This window comes from Eumetopias jubatus, unplaced genomic scaffold (genome assembly GCF_037043125.1).
Source record: "Eumetopias jubatus isolate StellerSeaLion01/CBP00866 unplaced genomic scaffold, mEumJub1_p1.0 scaffold_15, whole genome shotgun sequence".
NCBI lineage: Eukaryota > Metazoa > Chordata > Mammalia > Carnivora > Otariidae > Eumetopias > Eumetopias jubatus.
In genome coordinates this window covers 24697151-24722011 of record NW_028274821.1, presented here as the reverse complement: position 1 = coordinate 24722011, position 24861 = coordinate 24697151, and the positions used below count along the sequence as shown (strand labels likewise).

Here is a 24861-nt window from a genome sequence, read left to right as displayed (position 1 = left end):
AATGTGGGTGATTGTGTGCACGTGCACAGGGGAAGGGGGAGCTGATTTAGGAAGAGAATATGGGAAATTGTTTTCTACCAAAAAGTAAAAAGAGAAAAGAGTTACTAGCTTTTGATCCCCGGAATAGATTTTATAAATTAAATAAACAAGCACGTACCCCTCTGTTACACAGGCTGAAGTGTGAGGGAAAGGGTTCTTGGTCTCTCCAGCCATTTTCCTCAGAGCTGCCTTTCCTTGCCTGCAGGAGGAGTATTACCTTCCCAGCCCATCTGAAATATTTTTTATAGGCAACCGTTCAGAAATGGAGCAAAAGCACCCCCCTCCCCCCATTCTTGCTTTGGTGAGATTGAGGAGAATGAGGTTGAGGTTTCTTTCAGAACTGGACAGTGATGAAGCACATGGCTCAGACCATGATTCCAATTTGAACATGTTAACATTTGTTGTATTTCAGACCCCCTGTTGTAATGTAACCTGCCCCAGATCACAGCACCAGTGTGTCGTGCTTGCCCCACTCTATGCTTAAAACAGCTAGGCACATACTAGAGCTCCCAGTATAGTTTTTCCTCAAAAGACCAGAGCTGAAATACTTGCTTTGTGTTGAAGCTAGATTTTTTTTTTTTGTAAGCTGTTTAGACACATTATCTGCTCCAAGAGAGGGAAGGGAATTTCCACTGTGCTGTGTTATCTGATGCTTCATAACAAGCTATCCTGCAGTATTGGCAGGGCTTGGTGAATACTGCTGGAGGACTTGACTGGGTCTGGAGTATTTACTTCCGAGAGAACTTACTCACATGGCTCTGGAATTGCTACATGCACCTGGGAGTGTGGTTGGGGTTTCAGTTCCTCTGCAACATGGGCCTTTCCACAGGGCTGTTTGTGCTTCTTTACAACATGGTGGGTAGGTTTCAAGATCATGGAACATGACACATGAAAGCTGTCATTTTTTTAAACATCTGGGCCCCAAATTGGTCCAGTGTCATTTCTCCCATATTTTAATGGTCATTCTTAGCTTGGCCAGATTTAAGGGTCATAGGCCCCACTTCTTGATGGGTAGAATGTCAGATAATTTGTAATTATCTTAATCTACCATACACTTACAATCTCAGGAGGGGAAAAATGTTAGAGGAGCATATTTTTCTTCTCCAATGTTTATTCTTTTCCCAGGAAGAAGTAGTAACTTACCTACTTGTAGAATACTGTGGAAGGAACTGTGTACACTTGCCTGAGTCTCTCTTCTAGTCTGGATGTCCTAGCATATAGTAATAAGGTTAGTGAGATAGGCTCTGCTTTGTGGGGAGGGCCTGTGGATTGTTTTTTTTTTGTTGTTTTTTGTAAAAATTGTGGTAATGTAGACAATAAAATGTTACAGTTTTAAAGTGTATAGTTCTCTGGTATTAAGTACATTCAGTATTGTGCAACCGTCACAATCATCTAGAACTTCATCACCCCAAAAGGAAACCCTGTAGCCATTAAGCAGTCACTTAGCATTTCCCCCATAACCCTGGCAACCACTAGTCTGCTTTCTGCCCAGATTTGTCTGTTCTGGGTATTTTATTTAAATGGGTTTATATAAAATGTGGGCTTTTGTGTCTGGCTTCTTTCACTTAGTATGTGTTCCAGGTTTATCCAGCTTGTAGCATGTATCAGTACTTGATTTCATCATGGCCAAATAATACTCCATTGTATGGGGAGACCACATTTTATTCATCTGTTGATGGACACTTCCACCATATGGATGTTGCGAATAATGCTTCTAACATTGGCATGTAAGTATCCATTTGTGTCTCGATTCTTTCAGATACATACCTAGAGTGGAATTGCTGGGTCATATATAGTAGTTTTAATTGTTAACTTTTTCAGAAACTGCTTGTTTTCCACAGCTGCACCATCTTTCATTCCCACCAGCAGTGAACGGGCTCCAGTTTTCTCTCCATCCTTGCCAACACGAGTTCTTTTCCGTTTTTAAATTACAGCCATTCTACTGGTGTGAAATGCTATCTCTTTGTGGTTTTGACTTCCATTTCCCTAAGGACTAATGAAGAGGAGTATTTTTTTCTTGTGCGCTTTAAGATTTTATTTTTTTATTAGCGAGAGAGAGCACAAGCAGGGGGAGTAGCAGGCAGAGGGAGAAGCAGGCTCCTCACTGAGCAGGGAGCCTGATGCGGAACTCAATCCTGGGACCCTGGGATCATGACCCGAGTCGAAGGCAGATGGCTTAACCGATTGAGCCACCCAGGCGTCCCTTTCTTGTGCTTTTTTTATTGGCCATTGGTGTGTTGTCTTTGTATAAATGTTTAAGTCCTTTGTCTATTTTTATTTACTTATTTATTATTTGAATGAGAGCAAGTGGGGGGAGGGGCACAGGGAGAGAGAGGGAATCTTTTTTTTTTAAGATTTATTATTTATTTGAGAGAGAAAGTGTGGGGGTGAGGGGTAGAGGGAGAGAGAATCTCAAGCAGACTCCCTACTGAGTGTGGAGCACGAGGGGCTCAATCTCAGAACATGATTTGCATATATTTTCCCCCTTTTCTGTAGGTTGTCTTTCACTTTCTTGATAATGTTTTTTGCACCAAAGTGTTTCATTTTTGATGAAGTCCAGTTTATCCGTTTTATGTATTTATTTTTGTTGCTTTTGGTGGCATATTTAAGAATCCATTGCCAAATCCAAGGTCATGAAGATTTTTCTCCTGTGTTTTTCTTCCAAGAGTTTTACCAGTTTAGCTCTTACGCATAGGTCATTGACCTGTCTGAATCGGTTCTGCAGTCCTAGACCTGCAAAGGAAAGACAAGAGGTCAACCCATTTCCATTCCTCTCTTTCAAGAAAAAAAAGAGAAAGAACGAGGACAAATAACGGTTCAAACAGAACATGGTAACTAGAGGTTAAAGTACAGCTAGCTGCAGACCATGCTCTTGGCCCACCTGACCTACCTGCATATACTACCGTTCAGTCTGACCTCCATCTTCCAGTGACTGAAGGGTGATTTGTGTCCTATCCAAACACTAAGCCTGCAATCTCATGTACTGTAGTCGCCGTGAACACCGATCCCAATCTTACTGTGGCTTTGCTGGAAATCCAAATATCACATATTAGGCAGGCAATACCTGCAAACTAGCCTAGCAAAGGCATGTGGATGAAATCCATGCAGAATTTGTGAAGAGGTGGTAGTTCTCAACCCTGGCTTCACATCAGAATCAACTGAAGAGATTAAAAAATAAGCCCACCACAGACTCAGTGGAACTGTTTGAGTAAAGTCAGGCATGATTTTGTAAAGCTGAAGTGATTGTGATATGCTGCCAAGGTTAGAACCACGGATTTTAAGGGAAATGGGAATTGATTAGTCATTTAAGGCAGTGCTTCTCAACTTCATTGTGCGTGCACATAACCTGGGATCTTGTTGCAATTCATATTCTTATTCAAAAACTAACTCAGAATGGATCCAGGACATAAATGTAATAGCCAAAACTATAAAACTCTCAGAAGAAACAAAGGTGCAAATCTTAACTTTGGACTGGGCAGTAGTTTCTCAGATATGACACGAAAAACATAGGTAACCAATGAAAAATAAGTTGGACTTTAGCAAACTTTAACTTCTGTGCTTCAAAGTTGAACAAGTAAACAAACCCCACAGAATTGGCAGATGATGTATCTGTTAAGCATCTAGTATCCAGGATATATAAAGAACTCTTACAACATAACAATAAAAAGAGGAAAAAACAACCCAATTTAAAAAGGCACAAAGGATTTGAATAGACATTTCTCCAAAGATAAGCAAATGGCCAAATAAGCACATGAGAAGATGTGCACCATCATTAGGGAAATGCCCATCAAAACCTTAATGAAATGCCACTTCACACCTGCTAGGATGGCTGTAGTCACGACAAAGAGAAAGTGACAAGTGTTGGTAGGATTGCTGGTGGGAATGTAAAATGGTGCAGCTACTTGGAAACCAGTTCAGTAGTCTTTTAAAAGGTTAACCACAGGAGCCCCAACTACAGAAGGAAGTGGTATAGATCCTCAGAGATTAATCTACTAGTTCTCTGTTATTCAACCCTCTGACCTCAGAGTGTAACCAACTACTGCAACCTGACCCTTTACTTAAGATGGAAAGCCTACTAATTTCTCACTTCTTGAGAATGGAAGTTCAGGTTAAACCCTCTGAGCTCTGCTTTGTGTCCTAAAGATAAATGTGTCAAATCTAGGCCTAAAAGACCTTGGTGACAATGATACCTGACAAGTAGAGGGAAGAAAAGCAGTGCCTGGCATCCAGGAGCTGGCCTACTACTAAAAGTGAGGTGTCTTTGTCCTTCTAAATAATTTCGCAGAATACCTACATGGCTACAAGACTGCTCTGTGACCAAAGTCAAAAGATCCATTTTGTAATTGTGCCTGCACACAGAGAAAAACAAGAACGTCATCCGTTCCACAAAAATGACCAAATACCTCCCTGTCCTAGACATGTCTTGATGAATGATCGCTTTTAGCCTCACTCAGTTCATTTCTCTCACCCTACTAAGATACCCAATCATTCCCTACTTCCTCCACAGCTTCCTTGAATCCCCCCCTCAAATCACCTAATGTGTCCAAAATACAAGTCCTTTTGTGGGGCGCCTGGGTGGCTCAGTTGGTTAAGCAACTGCCTTTGGCTCAGGTCATGATCCTGGAGTCTTGGGATCGAGTCCCACGTCGGGCTCCCTGCTCAGCGGGGAGTCTGCTTCTCCCCCTGACCCTCTTCCCTCTCATGCTCTCTATCTCTCATTCTCTCTCTCTCAAATAAATAAATAAAATCTTTAAAAAAAAAAAAAAACTATAAGTCCTTTTGTGACATCTTACTGAGATTCCCCCCATGGTTCTGAAGGTCTGTTCTCTGTTACAATGAGCAATAAACCCAACCTGTATAATGCAGGTATGTTCCTGCATCATCTGGAGCTGAGTAGTGCTGCCCTTTTTAGATAATGCATGCATTTTCTATTGTGCCATAGTCCTCACCATTCCCTAATGTCTGCTACATCCCACCATTATTGTTTTTGCTTAGGTCTCCTGGGCATTCAAATGTGCAGGTCCTACCATTGACTGTCATGATTTTGGGGCATTTCCCCCACACCATCTGACTGGATCCTTAGTTGAGCTATGTGTTAGATATTCAACGTTAGGTCTTGGGTCCTCCTGAGTGATGGATGGCCCATGACTTTCCATCTGTAACCCAGAAAGTGAAATTCAGTTTCTATAGCATCTAAGGCCACTGGGGGAAACTCCACTGGAGGGATTGAAGATTGTCTGGAAATCGGCACTAGGCTGTATTTTACACCTGGATTCTGTTGAGGGTTGAAAACACCTCCCTACATTGAGGTCCAACACAACCTGTAGGCTGGATGTCTAATATTCTACTCCTTGGTAATTGTTGGCATTCATAATGCCCATAATACAGTTAATACTTTAATTTCAATCATTTTGAACATACAGATTTGCTATTCAGTGAAGGGAGAATAAACTTGCATGGTAGTTTCAGAAATTAAAATCTGGTTGATGGTATCTTTGGTTAGGGCCAGCCTGTTTTAATTTTTCCCTTCTTGCAGTCCCATCCACTGAAAGATAGTTTGCTCATCAGAGCAGTCTCCGGAGAGGCCTGGCCTGACAGTTCTGGAACTTTGAGGCAGCTGGTGGGGACACCACTAGCCCTGCCCGTGGTTACCCAGTGACTGTGTAGCAGTGTTGTGCCTGGAGCTCAGTCTCTTCCGGCTCCTGATTGCAGCGCTGGTAGACGGCAGATGTCCGAGTCTGGTCAGGCCCCCGGGCTGGCGTGGAAGCAGCTGGCAGCGGTTAAGAAGGAAGACCTGTTAGAGCCTAAAGACTTAAGATTCACCTACTTAGCAGGGGTTCATAAGCTCCTCCACAGCTGGGAAAGCAGAGTGGGAGTTTGTCCTGTGGCCATGCAGCCTCGGATGCCAAGGGTGACAAGCGTAACGAGCTAGCATTCGTTGTGTTGGTTGTGGTCTCCACACCGTGCGTGTACTCTCAGTTGTCACAACTTTATGAGGCAGGTGATGTCTTAGAGGAAAGGGAAACGTCGAACCTGCACTTGCTCCCGTGGAGTAGGGGGCAAGATGGAGAATTCCTGCCAGAGGGGGTGGTTAAGTGGTATTTGCAGGGTGGAGAAAATCATTGGCATCTATTTGAGCCACAGCAAACAGGTCTCAGCTGCCTCTTCTTCACAGGTCAGAGAGCCTGAGCAAGGGTATGGTCAGGGCTGGGTGGGGAGCTGCCTTCCACTGCCCCCAACCGAGGGACAGGACCCATGGCTGCCTGCAAGTGGTGGTCTCAAGGGTTGGGAGAGCGGTTTGTGCTTGCGGTGTTCCTCGGGACCGCCAGAGGGCAGTACTGGTGCACGCGTTGGCCTCCCTGTGTCCATCTTGGGAAGATTTAAGCAGTAGTTCTCAACCCCAGGAGATCCAATGCCTCTCTTCATTTTTAACAACTATTTTCTGATGTCCCACTTCCAGAAGTGAAATTGATGTCTAATAAAACCCCAGCAAATAGTAAATATGATACCTTCCCTCTAAAGGAGAAAAAGGGAGAGTAACTTCTGATACACTATGAGTTTCAGTATGTAACACTTGGACACAGTTGCCCTAGACCAACACAGTGGAGCAGCTGGGTGCTTGTGCCTATGGGCTGATCACTGTGAATGAAGAATTACAAACACAGGTTGATGTAGGTGTGTTACATTCGTGACAGAAAAAAACACTTGATTTTTCTGACATGGTGAACAACTCCAGGTTAAATTTAAAAAGAATACAATTGTTCCTTTTTGGTACTCTTGGGAATTTCAGTGTATATTACAACTGCAAAAACATTTTCATTTATGCATATAATAGCTTCTGTGCTCTTATAAGCAGTCTTTCTCACCAGGTCCTACGTGACAGTCCAGTGGAAAATCAGTTATTTTTTGTGAGCAACGGCCTTCGCTGAGAACTCTAGCCTCTGCCAGAGGATGTGAGATGCCCTGTCCTTCCACCCTGATGGAAGCCACCTGAGAACCAGAGCTTTGTGTTGCATTACAGGTCCACAGACCCTGCAGAGTGCCCATCACAGTATCCAGTCCAGACTCACTGAGGAGAGTGGACTGATTGAGTCCTTCCTCTGTGTCTGGGGGTGACTCTCAGCCAGCCTGAGTCTGTGGACTGGCCAACCTGAGGGCTTGGACCCCGAGTACTGAGCGGTGATGCAGACTGAAGCCAGGCAGGAGATGCCTCTCAAATCGCCTGGCAGAGAGGAAGATCTGAGGCTTCATGTTTTAAGCAAGGTCTGCCTACCCAAGAAGGGCCCTTTCACTCCCCTGACACCCCGGCACATATTCTATCTGTAGTTCCCAAGACAGGCTGCATGCCCTTGTGGGAAAAAAAACGGGTGATTGGTTCCAAAGCTCACTTTCTGGGCAGGGCTAATCAGTGCCGCTGCAGAATAGCTGCATTCTGGGGCTAGGACAGAGGTTAGGATAGGTGGGTAAGAATGCTTCTTTCTGGAGCCTCTGGGGGCAGGGCGGAAACGCAGGCGGTGCTGGCCCAGAACGCACCAGGGCCTCCAGCCTCCCGCACAGCCTCACCCAGCCCAGTTGCCCCTGGACCATTGCTGCCCCGGGGGGAGGTTCGTTTCATGTCAGGCCATAGCGGCTCTGGTGCTCCTTGTCTAGAGTCCTCTGCTGACAACTTTAGCAGCAGGAGGGCAGGTGGCTGCCACCAGCCTAGTCTCACGGGTCTCCGTGAAATGAGTGGGGACAGTTGGGTGAGTCCCATTCTTCATCCACTGAAGTTCCACCTCTGCAGTGTTTTATATCCATGAACTATATGTGCTTTTTACATATTTGTCTTGAGATGATCCAAAGAAAGAGGATTAGGAAGCGTGTGGTGTGACGTGACGCATCAGTGAGCGGTCGATTCTGTACGAGTTTCTGCTCCTGGGACCAATTTCCAGGGGATGCCAAGGATAGCCAGGTTTCATTTATTTGTTCAAATACAGACATGATCAGGGATGTTCTGAATAAGGTTGTGATTTACAGCATCGATTATAGAATTCCCTCTGGTCATCTGTTTAGATAACAGGAATTTGGATTTCTGTTGAAGCTTTACTTTCAAAGCTCCCTCCCGTCTCCTCCCCAGGTGCCAGAGCACAAATTCCTAAAAATACACCCAGACAAGTATAGCTCAGTACACTAGGGCTTGTTCACCCCAAGAATTTAGAATATGGTATTGGCAAAGACACTGGAACATAGTTTGGGATGGGACAGAGGTGTCTGCTTGATTGTTCTGGACCCCCGAGCTGAAACAGTATATTCTCATTTTAGAGTTTCCATGACTGTAGCAATTATCTCTGAAAGGTTTTTGTCCACACTGATTTGGATGAAATTTTCTGGAGCCGATGGGGGCTCCAAAGTATCGAACTGGGACTGCAATAACTCAGGGGGCATAAAATGTCCTTTTCTTTTGAGTAAACGTCTAGAGATGACCTCAAATGACCCACTCAGATGGACCACAAGGAGCTTCACCTCAGCCGGCTGTTTGTCCTTCCCCGTCTCATCACACTGCAGGGGTGCACATTCTTTTCCTCGTATTAAGACGTCTCTGTACGCTTTCTTCAGAGCTGAACAGGCTAGAACCACATGCTGTCCAGAGGCTATATCTCTGTTAAAAAAGGGGGGAGAGGGACTAAAGAGTGAGGACCTTTGAAGTAACTGGTGTCGATTCTAGGTTGAAGGCTCTGGTCCTTCTCTGCTGGTGGAAGGCATTACAAAATGGTGGTCGAGCGTCAGGCAGTCCTGGCTTTAAGGTAAAGATCCTCCTTCCACTAGTGAACCGAGCTGTCTTGGGCAAGGTATATACCTCCCTGACCATCAGTTCATCATCTGTTAAATGGGCTACTTAGAGCACCTGTCCATAGAGTTGTGAGGAACAGTTTATCAAGGTGCCCAGTGCACAGGAAGTGCTTGGAAGGTGTCAGCTCTGCCCCTCAGCCACCGAGTATGGACACGGCTGCTGGCGGGTGCCTGTGCCACACACACCTCAGCTCAGGTTTTCCACAGGTGTTCAGTGATTTAAATCTCACAACTGGCTTCTCCCCGTTCCTACTCTACACTATGCTGGGAGTCTGGTGAAGTTACCAGTGCACAGCTGGAGAAAGCAGGAGAAAGGGGAGTATCAGACTCTCTTGTGGTCAAGGTGAGCAAGATAAGAGAAGCATCCAGGGATGTGCTGAGAAAAAAACCTGAGCCAGAAGTAGAGGCAGAGTGACAAGGCACCACGAAGCGAAGCCAGTGTGCTCGAGACTGCCCACGTAAGTGAGCCCCCTCTGTGCCCCCATCCGTGGTCAGGAGAGGCAGCCATCTTCTGGCTGGGAAGGGACTCAAGTAAAGAGGTGAAGGGTGAAGGGTAAACCCTGGCTTGGGTACTTGGTAGAATGTTTGCTTCAGAACTGAGAATTCTGAAGGCGCCTGCCTTGGATCTACGGCCAATGTACACTTGAGATCCAGTGGATGGAGTGTATCATCAGCAACGAACGTAGGTACCTGAGCCTTCTGGCTCTTCCTAGAGGCCATGGGTGAGAACTTGTTTATTCTGGGTCTGAATGTCTGATTGCTGCTCTCCTGAGCATCTTCATTTCTCCTTACATCACAGGTCAGTGTATTTGATCTCTCATGAGTCTACTTATGTTAGAGACCCAGTTGGGTAGGAGTTTTCAAACCCTAAAACCCTAAACCCCTAAACTCTAAGCCTATGCAAAGACAGGGTTGCCAGCTATGTCAGTGAGGTGTGAAAAAGTAAACTGAATCTTTAATCTTAAGTATATTCTAATTGCATATGGTACAGATGGTTTTAGATTTATAAAATATGAAATGTCATCTTCATTTTAGAAAGCAAGATTTATAAGCCATTCCCTGCCTTTTCTTTACCCTTCTCCACATCCCAACCAGGATTCCCAGGGTTCAGGTCGCCAGATGGGTGAAGGGGACCTCATTTGCTCAGAGGCATGATACAGAGCAGACAAACTGGGACTCCCAATTCTGGTGACCAGTTAATCTGTTCACTTACAAATGACCCCAGGTCTTCCCCGGTTGCCCCAGCTTGAAGTGGGGGGAAGAGGTGGAGACAAAGATGTGACTAGAACAGTCACTGGTGGCTTCAGTTACCACCTTCCCAGCACTTACGATGTTTTAGAGACCGTTCTGAGTGCCCCCCAGGCCCCATCTCACTAATTCTCACAGTGATCTGTGAGTAGGAACCATATCCCTATTTTCAAATGAAGAAACAGGCTTATGGAGGCCAATTGGCTGACCAGGATTCCCAGATGATAACTGTGGAGCTGTCTAGAAGGTTCATTTCCAGAACTCAGCTAAATTACACGTGGGTTCTGGCTGATGTAAATCACTGTTGATTACTTGACAGAAGTGCCCTCCATTTCTGGGATCCTTTATCATCAGCCAGTTGTGATTTCAAGAATGTTTTTTTTTTTTTTGCCTCTACTTTCTGAAGTTTTCTTTACTCACTGGCTTATGCCAAGGTCTCTTACCTTAGTAAAATGTCATGTAAGTTGCAGAGCCATGGAATCCTGTCCTGAAATTAAAGCAGACACAAAGTTACTTTCCCAGGTCTTGTTTATTTATGAAGAAACACAGTTAATCATGTTCATCGTGTTGAAGTCCAGAGAAATCTTAGTGGTTTTGAGAAGTAGGCCATGACAGGGCTGCGGGGTCAAGTCTCTGGGCAATTAAGCACAGTGACATTATGATGGGGTTAGCGCCCTCTGAAGAGACCAGGCAGCTATCGTGTGCTCGCCCTCCAGTGCTGTGGTCTCTCCTCTCCCACACACCTGCAAGCCAGGGAGAGGGCCCTCACCAAGACCCCGCCCATGCTGGCATCCTGATCTGGTACTTACAGCCTCTAGGACTGTGAGAACTGAATGTCTCTTAGTTAAGCCCCCAGTCTGTGGTATTTTGTTACCAGCGGTCCAAGCTGACCAAAACTCATCTGAAAAACCATCTGGGCCTGGGGCCTTTTTTGAGGGGAGAGCTTGGATTACAGATGCAATTTTTTTAATGAGCATTATGTTATGTTCAGGTTTTCTATTCTTGATTCAGTTTTGGTATCTGAGATAGCAGGAAGAGACCACACATAAAGTTAGATCTTTGGACCCTCCTGATTCTTAAGCCAGCTGCAGCATCAGCAAGGTCTTAGTTCCATATGGGGGGAAAACGCAGAATAGGCTCTGCCACCAGATCACTGCCATCCAAGCCCATTTTCCCACAGTAATTTATATTTTTCTAAGAAATTGTCCAATTTAAGTCTTTAAATAATACAAACATCAGTTTGTTCACAGCCTTCTTTTCATTCCTACTCTTAATTGTGCTTTTTTCCCACTCTTGATCAGTCTTGTTAGAGATTTGTCTTTTTTTTTTTTTTTTAAACAGCACTGCTCATCACCTACATAGTTTCTTTGGCTTATATTCCATTAATTTCAGCATTCATTTCTGTTTTTTTCCTACATTCTTCCTTTTTGTTTATTGTTTTTTCCTGCTTGAACACTTAGCTCATTACTCTCTATTCTTGTTATTTTTCCAGAAATGCTTCCAGAGCCCATAGATTTCCTTCTAAGTAATGTTTCAAAGGCATCCCATAAGTTTTGGTTGACAGCACTTTTGTTGTACAAAAGTAGAGGGAAGGGCATAATCCAAGACTGGGAGTATTAAAGATAGTGTACAGACACTCTTGAGTAAATGGCTGAAGCAGATGCTTCTTAGCCCTGGTGAGCAGGAGGTGTGGGAGTTGGCGGTGAGGAAGATCGGGAGAAACCGTCTTGACTGGTGGTCAAGAACTTGAGTGACTGATAAGAAGGTTGGGCTTTACTGTAAGGGTATTAAGTAGGACTTGGAGGCATGAGCTCAAATTTTGTGTTCACATTTGTGGTGAAAGGGAGTGATTTGAGATCCCCTCTTCACAAAAGCAGAAATTGGAAAGAAAAGGAGATATTAGAGCCAATTCACTCAACTCTGAGTAGTTACTATGAAAGTCAAACACACAGAGTCTTAGGGGAAAGAGAAGAGGAAACAGCATAACCCAAATGAGCATCTCTGCCTGCTGGGTCTGACATTCAAGGTCATCTCGTTTCTGATGGTGTCCCCTGCCCCCAGCCCAGTGCTTGGAGGTAGTGGGCACAACATCTGCTAGAATGTTCTAGCAGGAGTTCAATCCGAACATCAAGAGGACAGGGAAAGATTCCTGGGCCTGTGGTTTTGGTGATGTGATGGAAACATCTAGAGACATGAGGTGTCTCCTGGAAGGAGATGGTGGTTAAAGGGAGAAGGGGAGTTGGAGCTCAGAGGAACAACTCAGGAGCCTGATTAGGCCCAGCGCTACTGGGGGAGGTGGACGGAGCGGAAGGAAGGAGCGGGTGGGGAAGAGCAGCGGCCAGGGACCGGTGTTTACCAGGGACGAAAATGAACTTGAGACCACAGAGAAAATAACACATGTGAAAAGTATACATACCCCAAAAAAGATAGGAAAAAAACTCCAAAATTCAAACTCCAAAATTCGTAGGTATTTTTTGAAAGATAAAACTAAGAGTGGGGCGCCTGGGTGGCTCAGTTGGTTAAGCGACTGCCTTCGGCTCAGGCCATGATCCTGGAGTCCCGGGATCGAGTCCCACATCGGGCTCCCTGCTCAGCAGGGAGTCTGCTTCTCCCTCTGACCCTGTTCCCTCTCGTGCTCTCTCTCTCTCATTTTCTCTCTCTCAAATAAATAATAAATAAAATCTTTAAAAAAAAAAACAAAAAACCAAGAGTGATATATTCTGTAAAAACATTTTCCAGTACTTTACTTTCCAAATTTTCTATACAGGGCAAGTGTTACATTTATAATCAGGAAAATTTTTCTCAAAAATCCCCTCATTTAACAGACTTTGAACTCTGCTTCAGTGTCACTGCAGACTGCTGGGAAAGCATGGACCTGGGGGGGGGGGGGCGGCACTGGCAGCTTGCAGCTCCTTTATCAGCACCAGCATCATCACACTAATAACATCCTGTCACAGCCTGGGGGGCATGTCTGTCTAGGCCAGCGCTGTCCACTAGAGCTTTCTGTCATGAGGGAAGTGTTCTCTGCGCCATCTGGGTGGTAGCCCCGGGCCGCGTGTGGCTACTGAACACTTGGGCAGTGTAACCCCGAGAACTGGAGTTTACAGTTTATTTTGTATTCATTTCCATTTAAATAGCCTGAAGGAGCCCTTGGAATATTCAACACAGATTCTCTCTCTTCAAACCTCAGCCCGAGCACAGAACCCTCCCCAAGCCTTCCCCAGAGGAGAGGGGACCTCTGCTCAGGCTTTCCCATGGGTCCTCCTCACAGGGTCACGGGGGCGGGACTGGTTGCTAGGGTGGCCAGGAGCCGCTCTCCACCCTCCCCACCCTCCCACCCCCGCCAGCCCAGCTGTGACCCACACCTTCACTCTTAGCTGAGCTCTCAGGAATGTCAACCATCTGCCATTCTAGCTCTTTCTCTCCCTGGAAGAGAGAAAGTCTAAAGCGTGGCTAACTTGTACAGTTTCTCCTAAATATATTTAGTGACTCATTGTGTTTCTTCCAGTAACCAATAACCTTTTCCTCCGTACAATAAATTCCTCTTCTGAACTCTACTCCTCCCCCCATCCAGGCTGCCCACTTAGCAAGCCTCGCTTGTGAACAGGAGGATGTTTAAATACCATTTTAAAAAAATCCATCCATTTGGATTGCTGTACTTAGTTCTTTAACTTTTATTTGCACTCACCAAGGAGAAAAATAACACTGGCATGGTCACATTTTACACACTCGGTAGAAATGGTTTATGTTATGCATAACATGAACATATAGATACATTAGCAACAATAATAAGTGATATTTACAGAATGCTTTGGGTGCTTCACTGTGCATATTTTTAGTGGTATCTCATTTAATCCTCCCAAGAACCCAATGAAATGGGTCCTGTTACCATCCCTACTTCACAGGAGGAAAATGAGGCATGGAGAGACTAAGCCATTTGCCAAAGGCCACACAAGCTTAGTGGTGGAGCCAGGTTATCTGCACTATGTCTTTATCACTAGTATAATGTCATTATTATGCTCCACTTACTATTCTGTATCTCTTTTATGGTTCCCTCCTCCTATCTTCTAAAGTCAAATGTCGCAAACTTAATTTTGATGGTTCAAAGTCTGAATCTTGGCCACCTCAAGCCATACTCCCTGAAACAGAAGTGTACACTCAGAGTCCCTAGAATTAGACCTAGTGACGGTGAGGGACTCCAGTCCCTTGGGGCAGGACAAAGGGAAGAGAGTGAGCTAGCGGCAGCACAGCTGGGGCCAAGGTCTCTGGAAGTGGAAACCACAGCGTTGGTCTTTGGCCAGTTCCACTCTGTTCCTGCCCTTTGGACACCCTGGCCTGTGAGCCTGGCTGGGGTCCCAGCCCTCACATTTCTCCTGGGCTACAGTGAGTTACACCAGCGAGTCCAGTTTGCACCTCTGCTTTGGGAGGGACCCTTAGGAAATGGCCTCATGACGTTGCATAAAGGAATGAGGTGCTATTCATTCCTTCCCTTACCACTGAGTCACAGGTATCTTCCAACATTTACTGTGTGGCCAGCCCTGGGGGTATATAATGGTCAAGAGAAAGGCCACAGTCCTAGCCCTTTCAGAAGTAAAATCTAGTTGCAGAGATAAATAGTGCCAACTTGCAACCGGGCCCCGGGCCGGGTGGGCCGTGGTACTATGAGAGTTTATTACAGGAGGTTTTACTTCAGTAGATCCAGGAGGGCTTCCCTGAAGAAGTGGCACGAGAGCTGAGCTGTGAACAGGAGCAGGGTTAACGAAGAGGGACAGAAGTGCATTTCAGACAGTGGGAACAGCAGGTGCAAAGGTCCTGTGGGGCAGAGCAAGGTAGCAGGAGTGACTGACAGGGGCCAGGGGGGCTCTGGTGGAGAGGGAGAGCGGGCACAGCACCCGAAGAGACTGGAGCGGGGCATGTTGAGGCGCACAGCTGTTTGGTCTTGACCCTGAGATGGATGGGAAGCTTCCAGAGGGCGCGATTTGAATTTGTAACAATCCCTCTGGCTTCGGGGTGGTTGCAAGTCTGGTGCCAGTGGAGCTCAAAGGCCTGGGGAGGAGATGAAGGTAGAACCTGGGGAATTAACATCCTGCAGCTTAAAAGCCTGTAACAAAGTGTCCTGGCAGACCCTGCCCAAGCAGGGGTGGGGTGGGATCCTGCCTAGCTCTGCGTTCAGAGAGAAGTTCAGGGCCAGAGCTGACCACGTGCAGGACCCCGGGCACCTGGCTTTGGAGGCATAGTCCCTCCTGGCCCGAACTCTCCTCCACCACGTGCTGCGAGAGCTCCGCCTGCGGCTCCTGGCTGGAGCGTACGGCAAATGTTACCTGGTCCTTCAGCGGGATCCCTTTTCCCATCTTCATTCGGTTTTCCTCTGGGTGATAGTCGTCCGCATCGTAGAATTTCCATCCCAGCTTTAAGAACAAAGGAAAGGGTGTATGTGACAACCACCATTACTGATACTACCAGGCAGGTGTGGAAATGGGCAGCCCGAGGACCACCCCCGCCTTCCCCTCCCCCGGTGGCCCCCCTTCCCCCACTCCCACCCCCCACCCCCCACGAAGAAGTAGGGAGGCTGTGATGCCACATCACTATCCCTGCTCACTGGGTTGCTGCTCCTTTCATTCATCACTCTTGGTGATCACCAAGGAGAAAACCAAGATTGCTCCATTGGGCTTCACAAGCCACGTCCGTGGTGAGTTTTACAAACCACGATGGGCCAGAGGAAGGGGTGCCGAAGGGGGAGAAGCAAAGAGACAGCGCAATAGGTCTCACCATTGGGAGGCATTAGAACAGGTTACCTCAGATGCCAGCAGGGCGCCCACGGTCGATCTGTGGAGAGGACACAGAGGTTCAAGTGAGTGCCCTTCCCAACCTGTGCGTGCCTCCTACCATGCGGGGTGCCCTGGGAGACAGACAGCCATCCTGCCATGGTGAAACCCAGTAATTTCATGATATTGAAGCAGTGACAGTAATGCTCTCGGCCCTGGAGTCCAGAGCATGATGTTAGCGTTCTCCAGGAATTTAAACAGTTACCAAGTTCCACTAATTTTCTTTTCCAAAAAGCAATATATAAGATCTCATTAAACTCCTGAAGTTCTTTCTGAAGTTTTTTGTTCCCCATTCTAGAGATAATTATATTTTGCAAAAAAAATGCTGAATAGAGATGAGCTTTTATGGAGGGTACTGGAAGGAGGGGTCCAACAGGGGGTTTAACCTCCCAGCGCAAGGCTCAAGGAGCTCATAAAAGCATTGACACCTTGTTTGGGGTTTAACAGAGACATACTCTTAAAGAATAAAATAAGATTCGGAATGAGAAGTCAGTCTGGGAGGGAAATGCCCTCTGTGCGGTGCGTGTGGTAAGGACCTTCTGCTCCCCTAGCAAGCAGCACTCTTGGGAAGAAGGGCTTGGGTCTCAGCACCTAACAGCTGGCCACGTGCTTCCATGCAAGTCACCTTTCTCTCTACCCCTGTTTTCTCACCTGCAAAATGGGGGAACTGAGCGACATGTATCCACTCCCTACTTATTTCACTCAGCCAATACTGAGCACCTGCTAGTCCCCAGGATATGAAAATAATGAAAATAAAACCCTGCTTACATTCTAGCTGGATTCAAGGGTCCTCTCTTTTGTGAAGAAGGTCTCAGGGAGCTAGCCATTAAAGACACACGTGTACCCAACTGAGACCTGCTCCCTGATGTAACCAAAGGATTGCAGAGGACTGTAACTTCTCCCATTAGGTTCACTGTGCTGAAGTTTGCAAAGGGAGACATACTGCAGCCTACTGGTGATGAACTCCACGGCTGGGGAAGCCAGAGTTGTGCATGACAGAAAGTACACTGAAGACAGATGAGCCAGGGATGGACACATCAGGCACCACTCACAATTTAAAAGAGCTATAGAATACTCATGAAAGAAATTGAGGAAGACACAAAAAGATGGAAAAACGTTCCATGCTCATGAATTGGAAGAACAAATATTGTGAAAATGTCTATGCTACCTAGAGCAATCTACACATTTAAGGCAATCCCTATCAAAATACCATCCACTTTTTTCAAAGAAATGGAACAACTTATCCTAAAATTTGTGTGGAAACAGAAAAGACCCCGAATAGCCAGAAGAATGTTGAAAAAGAAAAGCAAAGCTGGTGGCATCACAATCCCGGACTTCCAGCTCTATTACAAAGCCGTCATCATCAAGACAGTATGGTACTGGCACAAAAACAGACACCTGGATCAATGGAACAGAATCGAGAGCCCAGAAGTGGACCCTCAACTCTATGGTCCACTAATCTTCGACAAAGCAGGAAAGAACGTCCAATGGAAAAAAGACAGTCTCTTCAACAAATGGTGCTGGGAAAATTGGACAGCCACATGCAGAAGAATGAAACTGGACCATTTCCTTACACCACACACAAAAATAGACTCAAAATGGATGAAAGACCTAAATGGGAGACAGGAATCCATCAAAATCCTAGAGAGACGTGGGGACCATGTTCCAACTCAAGCTGTCGGCCCTCGACTACCACAACCTGGCTGGCTTCAACTGCAAAGATGAAACAGAATTTAGAAACAGAATTTAGAAACTTTATTGTTTCTGGCTTGAAGACCAGAAAATCAGACACCACAAGATTGAAGACAGAGGTAATTTAAGAAACATCCACAGCAGTGACTGGCCCAAGTTCTTTGAAAAGTATCTCAAAGGTGTTAACTGTTCTTTCAAGATTCAAGATTGACAAGAAGGAATTGACTGGCTTCTTGGTTTAGCTGTTAGACTTGAATATGGAGATAAAGCTGAAAAATACAAGGACTTGGTACCTGATAATACAAAAAATGCTGACAGTGCAGCTAAAAATGCAGAGTCATTGATCAACTTGGATGTAAATAATCTTGATTTTAAGGCTAGTGTAATGGCTTTGACTAACCTTCTTCAGATTCAGCGTCATGATGATTACCTGGTAATGCTTAAGGCAATTTGCATTTTGGTCCAGGAGGACCTGACCTAGGATGCAGTTGCTAAAGCAAATCAAACGAAAGAGGGCTTGCCTGTTGCTTTAGACAAACATATTCTTGGTTTTGACACAGGAGATGCAGTTCTTAATGAAGGTGCTCAAATTCTGCGATCGCTGCATATAGAAGAGCTCAGAGAGCTACAGACAAAAATTAATGAAGCCATAGTAGCTGTTGAGGCAATTATTGCTGATCCAAAGACAGACCACAGACTGGGGAAAGTTGGAAGATGAACATCTTAGGATTTCAGCTTCTCACCTACTTAGTACAACTGGGAACCATGTACGCTCTGGCATGTGTTTGGAAATCAAATGTCACATTTTCAAAGGAAGAATCCTAGAAAATTGACTATGTTCTCGAGATTTACCATCATTGCTTTTTCTTTAATCAAGTTCAGGAAAGTGGATTTTTTTTTACTGTTATGTTTATGTATCTATAATGCCGACCCCCAGCTTTGTTACAGAGACAATACAGATACTCAAATCATAGGAAAACTTAAAATATTTTATTGGAGTAATCTAGAAAATTTGAGAAGTGTTACATCTCTGGTATTTATAAATGTACTAACTTCTGTACCTAACTACAGAGGGACTTGCAGAATCAGAAGATACAAATTGAAACATTCTAGCACCTGTTAATATAAATAGAAATGCAGTGATGCAGAGATTAAAAAAACAAAAACAAAATTTAGAACTTTCGCTGGAAAACTATAAGTTGTTTTTCCCCCACCAGCTGTGCATAGCCTTCTCTAGGTCAAGGCTTAGGGTCTGTAGGATTGTGTCTTTATACAGACAACCTTGCTGTAATTTCTTGGCCAGAAAATTAGATTTAAAAAATTAGATTTAGGGTTGTCACATATTCTAATTGGTTCTTAGTTGAATGAACTTGACTTTTTAAATATGATAGAAATGTTTATAAAAATTGCTTTAATAAGCAGCAATTAAAATTGTTACTTTAAAAAAAAATCCTAGAGGAGAACACAGGAGCAACCTCTTCGACCTCAGCCGCAGTAACTTCTTCCTAGAAACATCACCAAAGGCAAGGGAAGCAAGGGCAAAAATGAACCGTTGGGACTTCATCAAGATAAAAAGCTTTTGCACAGCAAAGGAAACAGTTAACAAAACCAAAGACAACCGACAGAATGGGAGAAGATATTTGCAAATGACCTATCACATAAAGGGCTAGTATCCAAAATCTATAAAAAACTTATCAAACTCAACACCCAGAGAACAAGTAATTCAATCAAGAAATGGGCAGAAGACACAAACAGACATTTCTGCAAAGACATCCAAATGGCCAACAGACACATGAAAAAGTCCTCAACATCGCTCGGCATCAGGGAAATCCAAATCAAAACCTCAATGAGATACCACCTCACACCAGTCAGAATGGCTAAAATTAACAAGTCAGGAAATGACAGATGTTGGAGGGGATGCGGAGAAAGGGGAAGCCTCCTACACTGTTGGTGGGAATGCAAGCTGGTGCAGCCACTCTGGAAAACAGTATGGAGGTTCCTCAAACAGTTGAAAATAGAGCTACCATACAATCCAGCAATTGCACTACTGGGTATTTACCCCAAAGATACAAATGTAGTGATCTGAAGGGGTACATGCACCCCAATGTTTATAGCAGCAATGTCCACAATCGCCAAACTATGGAAAGAGCCAAGATGTCCATCAACAGATGAATGGATAAAGATGTGGTGTATATATATACAATGGAATATTATGCAGCCATCAAAAAGAAAGAAATCTTGCCATTTGCAACGACGTGGATGGAACTAGAGGGTCTTATGCTAAGCGAAATAAGTCAATCAGAGAAGGACAATTATCATATGATCTCACTGATATGAGGAATTTGAGAAACAAAACAAAGGATCATAGGGGAAGGGACGGAAAAATGAAACAAGACGAAACCAGAAAGGGAGACAAACAATGAGACACCCTTAATCTCAGGAAACAAACTGAGGGTTGCTGGAGTGGAGGGTGGTGGGAGGGATGGGGTGGCTGGGTGATGGACATTGGGGAGGGTATGTGCTATGGTGAGCACTGTGAATTGTATGAGGCTGATGAATCACAGACCTGTACCCCTAAAACAAATACATTATATGTTAATACCAAAAAAATAAAAAATAATAAAAAGTACTGATAAAACAAAAGAAAAAAAAGAGCTAACCAAATTTGGGTGTAGACTGGCAGGGAGGAGACTGAAGGAAAAGGAAAAGCCCCTGTCTGCTGCTTATCCAAAGCTCCTGAACTAGAGAACAGCAGGACCTGACATGGACACAGACAGGGACCCCAGGCACAGTGCTCGGCTCAGAGGAGACTGGTTGGAGCAAGCATTACAAGCCAGTCTGGAGCCCAAAGGTCTCTAAGCAGGTTGGTCTAAATCAGGATCAAGGAGACTGAAATAGACTGTAGGACGGTGGTGGTTGGCTGGGGCACAGATTAAATGCAAAAGATATTCAAAAGGCCAGAAGCTGAGGGTGTATTCATGAAGGCTGTTAAAACATAAAGAAAACTAACATTGCCACCTATTCAAACAGCTCTGTTCATTCATTTGTTCATTCATCCATTAAGGCAGCAAATATTTTTTGAGCATCTACTACATGCCAGGCATTGTTCTAGACATGGCAGTAAACAAAAAGATCCCTTGCATTCAGGTAGGAGAGGGGGAGGCAATAAACAGTAAATGAGTAAATGCTTGACATTGTTGTTCTAACAGTGGTTTAACTACATTCTTTCTGGTTTGAGACTGTTGTTTTCTTGAGACATTTTTTTTCTCTCAATGTTATGGAGTATAATTTAAAATCCTGCAAGGCCCTAACAAGAGCTCACAAAAGTCACCAAAGAACTCAATGTTGCTACATCTTTTGATCGATATAATCATTCTCATTTTATTACTCAGTCTGTCAGCGATGGTCAGAGGGCCCAGGGCTCAGTCCTTGGCCAGCTTCTTGATCTTTACTCACCCCCTCAGTGATGTCAACATCTTATGTCTTTAAATATATCTGCGCACCAAGGATTCCTACATTTGTATCTAAAGTTCCTCTCCTGAACTCTGACTTGGATATCCAATCAACCACTTGACCAACCCACTCAGATGACTGATAGGCAATTCACCACATCCCACCACATGAGCTCCTGCTATTTTTTTTCCCCAAACTTGCCCTGCCTACTGCTTCCCCATCAGTCAGTAGTAACTCCCTTCTTTTAGTTACCCAAGCCAAAAATCCCGAAGTCATCCTTGACAACTTTGTCCCTCTCTCATGCCCCACATCCAGTCCATCAAGGCATCTTTCTGGTTCTGCCTTCAGAGTATCTCCAGCATATGACTTCTCCTTGCCTTCATTGTTTCCCTGACCTCATCTCCCATTACTCAGCACAATAGCTTCCCTGGTAATCCACAATGAAACAAAGCCTCCGGGCCTTTGCACTTGCTATATTACCTTTGCCTATACTGCCCTTTCCCTAGCTAGCCACCAGGCATAGTCCCTCACTTCTTGTGGGTCTTGCTCAGATACCACTGCCTCAGAGTAACCTTCCCTCACCATCCTGCCTGCTCTTCTTTGTTCTACTTACTCTCCTTTATTTTCCACTTGGAGCACCTCCCACTGTCTACCACACTATGTACATGTTATTTATTCACTTCCCGTCTGTTTCCCATACTAGAATGTAAACTCTTTTGAGGGCAGGGATTTTATCTGTCCTATTCATTATATATCAGTGACATGGAGTCAGGATCAAGCTCTATAAATAATTACTGAACGCATGAATATCATAACCATATAAAGAATATGGTTCAGACCCCCCCCCCATCTGATCCAAGGCGCAGAGGGGTACATGAATTGTCCAAGCTCACACAAGCAGGCAACAGCAGCAGAACCAAGACCCTGGGCTCTTGACATCCACTACATCACACCATAGAAGCAGTCTTACACTCAACTTCTTCAACTCATGCAACAGCTAAGGATTTTCAGGCTCCATGTTTTATGTTACTTTTATTCCAAGACTCCCCAAATTATTTTAATTTCTCAAGAGGTGAGGCTAAAAATGCCACAATTTTGAAAACCTAAACTTTCCTACCTGGAGCAAGAAAGAGTCTTTAATATATACTTGACCACACAAGCAGTTCGTGGTTCAGAAAATTCTAGAAGGGTACTATAGGCCTTTGAAGTTATGATATTTCACTTGATTCAGATCTGTCTTTTGCCGCCTGTGGCGGAATGCTGCCGTAGCTGCCTTTTCCGGTAAAGAGCACAGTTAGTTTGGTCTAATCAGGAAGCCAAAGTCTAGCTCCCAGCCCCCAAGTTGGCCAGACTGGGCTGGGCAGAGGCTTTGTGGCATCCGTTGTTCCTCCTTGCAAATCCTTAGGGGGTTTTGTGACTCCTTATTAACACTGACTCGTTCCAGGTAAAGCTGATAAACCCTGATCGCAGCCCAGAGAAAACAGACCAGCAGGTGAACTCATCACGAAAGTCCGGCACCTCGCAGGAGGGAGCTGCCGCTCTGCCCAGCCTGACAGGTCTGTGGGAGACTGGGACGAGGTTTGCCCCTGTGCTTTGGGCCTCGCACCCTGCCACCGCGTTCTGACAAGAGACTCCCAAACACCGGCCCTAGTGACCGCCGGAGCCACCGCGGGCGGCGCCCCAGCAGGCGCCTCTTCACAAAGGGCTTTCGCTAGAGCCTCTCGGGGTATCGATGGAGAACCCGGGTCTCGGCGCCCCGGGGCGGGCAGGTGCCCCGGGCCTCAGCTTCCTCATCTGCAAAGGGAAGCTGGAGGTTCCCCAGAACCCTGCGTACCCCGCGGGCCCGGAACGGTGACGGCTCCGGCCTTCGCCGCGCGCGCCGCCTCCTCCAGTGTGCCCCCCGCGACCCTCCGCCCTCCCAGACCTACTTCCCCGAGCCGCTCACGCCCATCACCAGCAGCGCGCCCGGCGCCGCCATGACACAGAGTCCGGCTCCTTCCCGCCGCCTTCCCCGCCACGGACTACCGAGGGGCGGGAGAGCTGCACAGCTCCGCCCCCGCTGCGCTGCGCTGCCCCGCCCACGCGCGCGCGCCCCGCCCCCCCGCTCCGCGCCCCGCCCCCCCGCCCCCCCCGCTCCGCGCCCCGCCCCCCCCGCCCCCCCCGCTCCGCGCCCCGCCCCCCCGCCCCCCCCGCTCCGCGCCCCGCCCCCCCGCCCCCCCCCGCTCCGCGCCCCGCCCCCCCGCCCCCCCCCCCCCCCGCTCCGCGCCCCGCCCCGTTCCCTGCAGTGGCGGGGAAGTGCAGCCAGCCCTCAGCTCTTCTCCGCCTACTGTCCTCTTCCCCCAGACCCGTGCAGGGGAGCCTCGCCCTCGTCCTCCTCCACCAACGAAAGTAGCTCTTATTCTTTTTTTAAGATATCATTTATTTATTTGAGAGAGAGAGAATGAGAGATAGACAGCAGGAGAAGGGGGAGGGTCAGAGGGAGAAACAGACTCCCTGCTGAGCAGGGAGCCCGATGTGGGACTCGGTCCCGGGACTCCAGGATCATGACCTGAGCCGAAGGCAGTCGCTTAACCAACTGAGCCACCCAGGCGCCCGCTCTTATTTTTTTTTAATTGTAGAAAGAATAAGCAGAAAATAAATTCACACGCCATGCAGCAAAAAACATCCATTCCTTTTTAAAAGAATCATTTTATTATTTGGTTTTCATCATAATAAGTGTAAACATCCATTCTTAAAATGATCCCTCCTCCCGTATAGACAGGTGGGTATGAATACTTTATGAAATTGGGATCATGATGTAGACAGCCTATCGTAACCTGGCGTTTTGTTACAAGAATAGGAGGCGGACATCTTTTGGTGTCCCATATGGATTGGACCATAGTGGCACATGTTGTGGCTGTATGGCTCTGCTATTTAATCTGGCTCCTGTTCTCCGGTAAATTACTTAAGGGGAACGACTATCCCTTTGAAGGGCCCATTTACTTTAGAACAGTGTGTTAATTATGTGTCATTTAAAATATTTGATTAAAAGCACTTCCAATGACATTCTGCCCAACCTCCCTTGTTACCCAAGTTCATACTAATTACTGTGTCCTCGAAAACAATAAAGCTGACATAAAGCACTTATCTAATGAGTATTTCAATTAGCCCTGTACTAACTTTGTTTTATTCCTGCTTAGCCGGAGTGGGTGTTCCTGGTTATGCATTTACAGATGAAGAAGTTGAGACCTGGAGAGGAGGTGACCTGCCTAAGGTCTTACAATTCAGTTATGGCTGATGAACGTATCTTGAACATCTACCGTCCCCAGGACTCCAAATATGAATACTACCCTCCGGATGCTGCCAGGTAGGTGGGGAATAGATGCAAGCAAATGCTGTAACTTGTGCTCTGCTTTTTGGCTTGGGCAAAATAATAATAATAATAATAATAATAATAATAATAATAATAGTAATAATAATAATAAAGTTCACATTTCTTTCAAAGTTCAAAACACAATGAGTAGCAGAAAGTATGGTTTTTCTCCCCAGATTTCCCTCTCAAGATATGTTCAAGAACCTCAAATTTGCTTTACCTGTCAGGGTGGTAGCAGGAATCAGTACACTCAAGTTAGGTTGTTTGAAAAGGGTTTAACAAAGGGACTGTTTACAGAGATGCGGGTAGGGTCAGTTAAAGCATCAAGGGGCAGTATCGTTTCCAGTAACTGACAGGAAAAAAAGCCTTAGGAAGAGAAAGACAGAGATGCCTCTTGTTGGCCCAAAGGAGGAAACCAGGAGA

At 45.8% G+C, this 24861-nt stretch overlaps 1 protein-coding gene and 1 pseudogene across 4 annotated transcripts; one reads left to right on the top strand and one right to left on the bottom strand.

Moving 5' to 3' along the window:
- Window positions 1–1690: 1690 nt before the first annotated feature.
- IDNK (IDNK gluconokinase) lies at window positions 1691–23139 on the bottom strand. 4 transcript variants are annotated; one of them, XM_028122270.2, is made up of 6 exons: window positions 23015–23139; window positions 15912–15942; window positions 15438–15524; window positions 10560–10603; window positions 8542–8677; window positions 1691–2772 (listed from the first exon to the last, which is right to left on the bottom strand). In XM_028122270.2, exons 1-6 carry the CDS (start codon window positions 23062–23064, stop codon window positions 2767–2769), a joined length of 354 nt encoding a protein of 117 aa, XP_027978071.1. In that variant the 5' UTR covers window positions 23065–23139; the 3' UTR covers window positions 1691–2766. The 4 variants fall into 4 exon arrangements, with proteins under 4 accessions (XP_027978071.1, XP_027978068.1, XP_027978070.1 ...); XM_088019129.1 differs by lacking the exon at window positions 1691–2772 and adding an exon at window positions 15061–15162 and having other exon boundaries at window positions 7994–8677; XM_028122267.2 differs by lacking the exon at window positions 1691–2772 and having other exon boundaries at window positions 7984–8677.
- LOC114223343 (tRNA-splicing ligase complex subunit RTRAF pseudogene) lies at window positions 17602–18351 on the top strand (annotated as a pseudogene).
- Window positions 23140–24861: the final 1722 nt, after the last annotated feature.

Coding starts and splice junctions, on each gene's coding strand:
- IDNK (XM_088019129.1), bottom strand. CDS start 23,064: ATGGCGGCGCCGGGCGCGCTGCTGGTGATGGGCGTGAGCGGCTCGGGG. Junction 15,525..15,911: donor GCGCCCTGCTGGCATCTGAG/GTAACCTGTTCT, acceptor TTGTTCTTAAAG/CTGGGATGGAAATTCTACGA. Junction 15,163..15,437: donor GGATCCCGCTGAAGGACCAG/GTAACATTTGCC, acceptor TCTCCTCCCCAG/GCCTTTGAGCTCCACTGGCA.